At 34.4% G+C, this 9,748-nt stretch overlaps 1 protein-coding gene across 1 annotated transcript in view; it reads right to left on the bottom strand.

Moving 5' to 3' along the window:
* Positions 1-9,748, bottom strand: part of MAP4K3 (mitogen-activated protein kinase kinase kinase kinase 3) — a 105,337-nt gene that overhangs the window by 20,344 nt on the left and 75,245 nt on the right. The window contains exons 18-23 of the mRNA XM_004686272.2: positions 9,047-9,085; positions 8,746-8,799; positions 6,227-6,269; positions 4,691-4,850; positions 3,448-3,560; positions 2,062-2,103 (exon numbers count right to left, since the gene is read on the bottom strand). Coding sequence (XP_004686329.2) covers positions 2,062-2,103; positions 3,448-3,560; positions 4,691-4,850; positions 6,227-6,269; positions 8,746-8,799; positions 9,047-9,085 — 451 coding nt within the window. The remainder of the gene's footprint in view (positions 1-2,061; positions 2,104-3,447; positions 3,561-4,690; positions 4,851-6,226; positions 6,270-8,745; positions 8,800-9,046; positions 9,086-9,748) is intronic.

Below are 9,748 nucleotides of genomic sequence, written 5' to 3'. Positions count from 1 at the left end.
GCCACCAGGGAGGGCCAGACCTATTTTTTTTAAGTTGAGAAATCTGACTATTTTCCTAGGAGGAAGTCATTAAAAAGCTTTACTGTCTGATGTTAATATTTATTTACAAAACTTTCAGATAATAAATACCTTACACTGAATTATAATATCATTCACTTGAACTTGAATCTTTAGATTATGATGTTAATTATGTGATTATTTTTCAGTTTAAAATAAATATAAGACAGCATTCTAATTTCATTACTTTTTCTTCTATTAACTTGGGGAGAAAAAGAATACAGAATATTTGATCAGAAGAACATCACTTTACTTCATTTTATAGCAGAAACGTATTCTTCATAAAAATGAGATAGCACTCTGGGGAAAATACCATACTTGACTATAATAGATTAAAAATTCTAAAGAAACAAAATAACAAATCTCCCCTTTTACTTGTAAAAATCTAGCAACCAGTATTTTAATGATTTTGGTATCCCAAAATGAACAACTTAACCTAGCAACACACAACCAGGCGGTAAGAGAAAACCAATTAAAATGTTTTTATGGTATAGGGGGACACTGTACCTGTTACTGATAGTTACTTATCAGTTGCTAGTAATTCTAAGTTATCCTTCACAACAACTACTGAAATTTGTATGTTAAAATACTGGTCAGCTTGGCCCTCCCTGGTGGCGCAGCGGGTTAAAGCGCAGCACTGAGAATCTGAAGCCACTTCCGCATGAGTTCGATTCCCGCCTGCCGCCTGCCCCGGAGGAGACCACATGGCGAGCCAGACCTCTCCTGGCCCGCCCGCTGCTCCCCTCAGCAGTGTACTTCGTAGATCTGCCTGTTCTGCTCCCCACTCTGTCTCTGGTGAAGCCTCTCACCGCCCCTGAGCCTCTGGCCTGTACCCCAGTTCTGTATGAATAAATAAATAAATCTTTAAAAAAAAAAAAAATACTGGTCAGCTCATAAAAATCCAAACAACAAAATGGGGAACACACAACCAGTCTTAATTTTAAGCTGTGTATATATAACTGGCCCTATTTGGCATTCCATAGTTACCAGTTCTCTTCCCCGTCACTACATGCCTATCTAAAAGTTTTATCTGGCAGTCAAATAGGAATTTTTTTTTTTTTAAAGATTTATTTATTTGTTCATACAGAACTGGGGTACAGGCCAGAGATGCGGAGGGTGAGAGGATTCACCAGAGACAGAGTGGGGAGCAGAACAGGCAGATCGACGAAGTACACTGCTGAGGGGAGCAGCGGGCGGGCCAGGAGAGGTCTGCCACGCCATGTGGTCACCTCCGGGGCAGGCGGGAATCGAACTCATGCGGAAGCGGCTTTAGATTCTCAGTGCTGTGCTTTAACCCGCTGCGCCACCAGGGAGGGCCCAAATAGGAATTTTTATTCATGCTGTGTGTGTATGTGTGTGTTTTTACACATCTGCTAGACTCAGGAGTCCTTTATATCTAAAGCTTCCAAAATTTTCTATAAAGTATAATTATTAGGCCTTTATACTAATGAGATCTTGTCATACTAATCAGAAATTATGTTGAGCTCATTTTAATCCTAAGAAAGATAGCATGAGCTAATAAAAAAAAACTGTAATACAATACATCTCAGTTCTAATTCTAGAATTGGCTAGACTGTGATCTTAGGAACTAAGATCTTTGGGTCTCAGTTTTACTTATAGGCAAAACAAATAATTCAGGCCAGGTGTTCTTTCAGGTCTAAGATTCTATGGTTTTGATAAGTGAAATCATGTTAGAAAAATGTGTAATACCTACATTTTATACTTCCTATTATATCCATGTGCCTTTTCACATTATCTTCAAAAATAGCTGCAAACAAGATATTAATAAATTTTGGAATAAAGTATGTATAACTTGTCATAATTTTATTTTGAAAGGTACTTTTCAGATGTAAACAATAGTTAAATTTGTTATTATTATTATTTTTTGAATAACGAAAATTGTTCCTAGCTAGCAAAAACCCTCTCAAAGGTATATATCCAAGCAATTACCTGCCTGTATTGTATACTGTGTGAAAGCTTAGCCAATTTGATATTTATACTTACATGCACTTTAGGAGTTGGGGGTAGACCATTACTAATAGGCTTCTAGAAAAAAGAACACACACAATTATGCTTTTGCTGCTGTTTGTAGTAACAATACTATATTACACCACATGCTGCTAAACAAAATATGTGAGCACCTTTTCTTTTTAAAATATGAAAAATAAGGCTGAAGTTCCCCTGTGATAGTTATTCCTAGTACCCTCACCTCCCCAAAATAGGTTTCGCATGTATCTTCCCAAATCTTTCTCTAGGTAACTATAAGCAGATCTCAAACAACAATACTTTCTAATGTTAATGAGAAAAAAAGTAATCCTGACTAACAATGAGTAATATTACCTTACTCAAGTATCTGATTTCATTATATGTTCTTTCATTTACAGCAAGTTTTAAGAATCTATGACATTAAGTGAGGATTTATTTGTATATGTACTTATGTACTTGTATCTTATTCCCAACCTTTTGGTATATATTTATTTTCATCTCCACAGAAAATACTGTTTGTGTGTTTACAACATAATTATACACTGCTTATTATTTCGTTCTTTGTCTTACTACTTGGTCTGACAATGTTCTATATCAGTAAATATAGATCTGGTTCATTTATTTTAACTGCAACACAGTAGATCTATAACCTACTTTACTTAGCTATTCCATAGTAAATATTGGACATCTAGGTTGATTTCAAGTTTCTACTCTAACAACACTACAGAAATGAATGCCCAAGCATATATGTATTGAAGCAGTGTGCGAATGATTTTTTTAGGCTATGTATGAGAGTTAAACTACTAGAGCATGGGGTATGTACTGTTTATATTTTAGTGAATACTTACTGCCTCTCTGTGTACCCATTTTACATCTTACCCACCTGGCTTCTCACAGTGTCACAGACACACTGACTAGTAAACAATAGCTTCTCATAAAGGAACTTTTACTACATTTGATCTTAGCCAAAAGGCTGAGAAGCGATATATATATAAAGAAACTTTTAATGATCAATTTTCATCAAATAAAAATAGTTATTTTCTGAAGAAACACAAGAGTATGTAGAGTTAACTGTAAAAGACTGTGCTTTATAGTATACTATAAATCACACTGATCTAAATAATTTGAACATAAAAAGTCATCAATTGTATTTACATAGCAAAATTTAGTCTTTTAAAAAGATGTACACAACCTATTCACTACCATATTTATGCTAAAATAACTGTACTAAAACAGTAAATATACTAACACATAAAATATACAAATAAATATATAAATACACACAAAAACACAAAATAACACACTAACTATACAATTGCTAGTTTCACTAGTGGAAGGGTAAAACTAACTTTGTAGTGAAAAAGGAAACAACTACAAGCATATTTTGTGACTATAAATACCTACTGGTACATCTTTCTTTTCTTTTCTTGAGGGGTTTGTGCCTCTGTGTTCATTCTGCTGTTGATACAGTGAACCATCTCGTTCACCATTTACTTGGAAGGAGTTCATTCCATTTCCTGCAGTAAGACATATTTAAACAAACAGAAAAAGAATTGATTTTCATGATTTTTATAGTTAGAAAATTATCAAGTGGCAAAGAAAAATATATCTGAGACAGTTTCATCCTTCATTTGAAACATTTGGCATTAAATTAAGAAAAGGCTCATCTATAACAGACATATTTTTCGACTTAGATCTGTAATTCTGGGAGATAGGTAAATTTATTTATTTAAAGATTTATTTACTTATGCATACATAATTGGGGTATAGGCCAGAGATGTAGGGGCGGCGAGAAGATTCACCAGAGACAGAGTGGGGAGCAGAACAGGCAGACTGACAAAGAACACTGCTGAGGTGAGCAGCGGGAAAGGCAGGAGAGGTCTGCCACACCACGTGGGTCACCTCCCTGGCCAAGGATCGAACTCCCAAGGATGAATTTGTGCTGAGGCTGAGGCAGCTGAGGCTAGCTTCATAATGCTGTGCCACTAGGCAGGGCCCCAGATGGGTAAATTTAAATTCAGGTTGTATATATAAAAGTACACTAAAGTGTAAAAAATGTAAAAAAGAAACACTTCATGCATAACTATTTTAGGAAAGGGTCAATTCACAGCATGTTATTAAAGAAACTTTAGTTGTTTTTTTTAATTGCTTCTTTTGCATAAGATACAAGGAAATTTATATTGTTAAAATAGTACCATCTCATAATAATTTGGAGACAAATACCTAGCAGACTATTATTCCAAAAAAAAAAAAACTGATTTAGTAAAATTAATTTGATAAAGTACCCTCTTCTAGTTCTAGAACAGTAGCTTAGAACCCAAACACATTTTCTTTGTTCAGAGTTTAGTTTCTTTTGTTTCCACACCAAAGATAAATGAATTTGGCATAACCAAATCTTCAATAGAGGGGGTCTACATATGAAATGAGAAGCAAGGGGCACCTATCCCAGGCTGGTCATACACAAGCAAGTCATGAACACATTTCACTCCATGGGGCAAAAACCAGAAAATCTCTCTTTAACCACTAACTTCCATTTCCTCTTCCTCAAAGGAATTTCAAATAATCTCTGCAAGACTTTTTACACTTATTTTTTTCACACAGTATGAAAACTTGGTAGCAACGATTTTACCCGTCTGATTCCCATTACCTAAAGCAATAGGCTTTTGAGGAGGTAATCTCGGGGGTGGTGGTCTAGGTGGTACTTGAGATGGTTTCGCTGGGCTCTCTGACATGGGACACCTCTTGATTGTTCCTTGATTATCATCCTCAGCAGAATGAGTTTCTTGTGGTATGAATATGGACTTAGGCTGAAACATAGATACATGAATTATTTTCCTAAAGTAAATACTACCATATAGCAGAGGCTTTCAAAGCATTTACCAAGTCTCAAGGTACTTTAGTTATCTTAATATATATCCTAAAAATGTTTTCTCAGATTTTGCTGCTGTGCAAAAAAGGGGGTGGGGGGCTATATATGTCTTTATTGTAATTCTTTACAAGCCTTCCCACTTACACTAGTCAAAAACATTTTGATCTTTCTGATTTCCAATTTAAATGAGTTTCATTGTACTTAAGCATTCATGCTTACCAAAGTTCAAGTCTTTAGCAAGGCTAATCTAAACCATCTTTTACATGACTAAGTGTTTTTTAATCTTTCAGTTTTGGGACAAAAGATTTCAATTAATATTTTGTCATATTGGAGAACACTAACAGAACAAAACAGATCCCTGAGAAATGCAGATAGGGAAAATCCCTAGTAGGCCGAAGGCATGGAGATCTATAAATGTGTCCCTTCATTTATTAAGTTATCAGCACTTACTTTTTTGAAATTCAGAGCTCTGTATTTCTGAAAATATGAAACTAAACAAGCAAGTGCCATAATATTTACCTGTGTGAATGAGTTTTCTCAACAGTATAAAAAGTAAGTTAAATACAGTAAAATAAAGTAGATGATAAAACTGTTCAGATGCAAACGCTCACCTTCAACTTTCATTTTCAAACTTTTTATCAGTTCATTTCATAATTAAAATTAGCTCTGCATACAAACTTTTTTTTTGCATACAAACTTTTAAAATAAATGTATATTATCATTACCTATATTATTCTTATATCTTTAAAAGAAGTCCAACAGTAGGAATTATTTTGTCTTTGACAAAAGGGTATGTCACCTTTTATAAAACAAGTATAAAAATTACTGTCTCATTCTGAATTTTTAATTTACTTCAATCTTTGTTGGCTATCCTCTGTAGCCAGGATTGTATTTTCATTTTGAGAGTTATCTTCTGAAAACTAAGTATTTGTCATGATGACTATCTTTTACCCACTTCTCAGGAAATGAGCTACTAGATTATAGATTTTTAAGGAAATGGGAATTTTCTGAAATGAATGATCATATTAATCCATTAATAAAATCATCTCCAGTGTACAAACTGCTGCAACTTATTTAGAATAAACACTAAGTGACAAGATAGCTAATAAAAATTTATTTAATCACAAGATAGCTAATGAAAAAATTGATTTAATTACAATCATCTTAAGAAGTTAATGTCTTAGTTATTTTTCTTTAAGGACACTAGGTAAAGTAAGCTGTGGAGTAAGCTATTAATACAGAGATAAAGCGGCAGGTCTCTCGCTCACTCTCTCACACACACACACAATTCATATTAAAAAATAAATTTTCTACCTTTGGTGGCAAAGGAGGTGGAACTTTTGCTTTCATGGTTGAACTAAAAACATAAAAGTTTAAACTAAGAACTCTTCATTATACAAATGAATCACTACTAAAATATTAAAGAAAAGCATGCACAAATACCTTTTCTAAGATTATGAGCTTACCCCAAAATATTTTGTGAAGTAAACTAAGTTACGCTGAAGAGAATTTTTGGAGTATAACTGACATTTACATTTTACTAGTTTCAGGTGTAAAACACTCAGCATTTGTATATATTGGGAAATGATGACAAGTTCAGCTAATATTTCACAAATTACAATTTTTTTTTTTAACCTTGTGATGAGAACTTTCAAGATCTATTCTCTTAGCAACTTTCAGACAGGCAATACAACATCCCTAATTAGCGACACAATGCTATCCATTATATCACCATGAATTATTTTTAACTATAAATTTGTTCTTTATGAATATCTTCATTCCCCAGTGTCTGCCTGCAGCAAGCACCAATCTACCCTGTGCATCTATGAGTTTGGTTTAAATAACATGTAAGTGAGATCATACAATTTTTGTTTTCTGTTTGTTTTGTTTCACATAGCATAGTATCCTCAAGGTCCATTAATGCATTTCCCAAATGGCAGCATTCCTTTTACAGGTTGAAGATGATTCATAATATGACTGTGTGTGTGTGTATATACACGTATGTGTGTGTGTGTATACACACAACCCACACAGTCCACATCTTTACCTGTCTGTACCTTGGCTACTGAAAATAATGCTACAACATCTTTTTTTACATATATTCTTGAGTTAGTGTTTTCAATTTTTTCATATAAATAGAGTACACTTGCTGGTCAACTGGTAGTTTTATTTGTAATTTTTAAAAAAGATTTATTTATGCATACAAGAGCTGGGGTACAGGCCAGAGGTTCAGGGGATGAAAGGATTCACCATAAACAGAGTGGGGAACAGAACAGACAGATCGACTGAAATACACTGCTGAGGGGAGCAGCGGGCAAGACAGGAGAGGTCTTCTGCACCATGTGAACCTCCCTGGTCAGGAATGGAACTCATGTTGCTGTGGCTGCAGATGGTTTCATAGTACTGCACTTTAACCCTTTTTGCCACTGGGGAGGCCCCTATTTTTTATTTTTTGAGGAAATCCTATATTGTTTTCCAGAGTGGCTGCACCAATAAACATTCCTATCAATAGTGTACAAGAGTTGTCTTTTCTCTACATCCTCACCAACACCTGACATTTCCTCTCTTTTCGCAAATAGCCTTTCTAACAGATGTGAGCTGATGTCTCATTGGTTCTGAATTGCCTCTTCCCTATTAGTGAGGTTAAATGAACACTTTATGAAATACCTGCATCTTCTTTGGGAAACTGTCTATTCAGATTTTTTGCCCTTATATTAACTGGACTGTTTTTATTTTGAGTTATATGTATTATTTATATATTTTGGATCTTAAATCTTAACCAGATAAGTGATTCACAAATATTTTCTCCCATTTAGTAGGTCTGATGCTATACAGAAGCTTTTTAGTCCGTGTGGTTTATGTGTTTGAGCATTATTCAAAAGCAACTGAGTAGATATGCTTTCTTGTTTCCAAATACTACCTTGTAATTGAAATTGGAAAAGACAGTTAGTTTATATCAACTGGAGGGTAATTAATATAAAAACATAAGTATTAACTGGTTTAGGAGAAAACAGCAAAATGATACATTGTAAGTGGGCTAAATGGACTATAATGGAAGACTATAGTGCTTTGGCAGTGGGTTTGACAATACAAGGCTGGGGGTGAACTGTGTGTCCTTGCTTCTGCCTTACCTCAATTTCTTATGGGAGTTTTAACTCCAATGCGACTGCATTTGGGGAGTGAGCTTCTGAAAAGTGATGATAGTAAAATGAGGCTGTAAAAGTAAAGTCCGATATTTTGTGAGGGTGGAGTGGGGAATGGGATCAAATACGGGGGGTTGGGAGGGAAGTGCATGAGACTATGGTGATGGCAGACGGGTGACTCAGTGATGGGAAACCCACAGGGATTACAATTGAGATTAAAAAAAAAAGTACAAAATGATGTAAAAATAAACTGTCATATTATATATATATATAAAGTGAAGTCCGAATGGGTAGTTTTGGGGTCTTTCTAAGAGGAGGGACAGAATTCTATCTCTGTGTGTACAAAGGCCATGTGAGAACATAAGAAGGCAGTTGTCTGCAAATCTGAAAGAGATCTCTCAGCAAGAGTTGAACTGGCAAATGAGCTTGATCTTCCGAGCTTTCAGAACCATGAAAAATAAATTCTGGTAAGACACCCAGTTATGGTATCTTTTAAGGACATCCAAGGTGACCAATATAACTAGAATATGGAAAAGGAAGGAAACTATGGCGTAACCCATGATACTATTTATTAGTGATATTAAAATCACTGTCATTATTAAAAGCCAGATTTAAGAATTCAGGCCTTTGATTTTTCTTTCACAAAAAAAAAAAAAAACAAAAAAACAAACCCACACGAACAAAACTCACTGTTTAGATTCATCATCATCTCCTTCATCATCATCTAAATGTGCCACATGTCCTCTAAAGAAAAAAAAAAAGGATGACTTCATTAGTGTTCAATGGACTTTACTAAAACAGTTTACAAAAAAATTTTAGGAAGTACAGGAATAGCTACTTCAAGAAAGAATTTATTTCTACATCTTTATAAGATTCAGAATTTTAAAACAACAACAAAATAATCTTGGACTACATGATACAGAAAGGAGCAAACACTTACCAAAATGCTCAAAGTATAATGTATATAAGCTAAAGTAAAAATAAGAATTACCGCTGGTGTAGTTCTTCTTCAACAGACTTCAGAAGACTCCTTGAAGGAAAAAAAGTAATGTGAGCATTGCAAAGCAATACCAAGAATATATTTTTATCACTTTAAAACCTTACCCACAATTTAAAAAATTACCTTTTACCATTCACTAAAATTTTGCTAGTCATCTCTAGACCATAAAAGCTGTATTTAATGAGATACTCTTGTTTTCTGTTGCTAATGTCTTCATACATGTTTTAAATGAAAACAAAACAAAACTTAATATTTACTGAAAAATACCAATCCAAACATAAGACAACCCACCATGAAACGTCACGACAGGACTGACAACAATAATTGCAGGGTCAAAAGTCAGGGGTTTCCAGGACTCAAATTTTACCTGGAGTATTTTGCCTGACACCTGGAATTATATAGATATATATGTATATTTATTTATTTTTTAATAAGGAAAGTAACACACTAAAAAAAAAATTCATGCTCTCAGGCAATCCTACAAAAATGAAAACTCAACATGTTGGATCTCTCTGCGAAAGCATGCATGCATGTGATGTGAAAACATGAATATAGTAGCACTTTGCTTTCACAGAAGACACTCACTTACCTGAAGTATCTGCTCTCCAGTGGTGCACTGGCAAACACATTTACACTTTTGGGAGACTAAGCCTGTATCAGACCAGGTGCGAGGATTTTATCATTAGGAGCAAT

The sequence above is a fragment of the Condylura cristata genome, unplaced genomic scaffold (assembly GCF_000260355.1).
Source record: "Condylura cristata isolate star-nosed mole 26May11 unplaced genomic scaffold, ConCri1.0 scaffold00020, whole genome shotgun sequence".
NCBI lineage: Eukaryota > Metazoa > Chordata > Mammalia > Eulipotyphla > Talpidae > Condylura > Condylura cristata.
The sequence above is the reverse complement of the archived record's forward strand: the minus strand, read 5'-3'. Positions and strand labels throughout refer to the sequence as shown.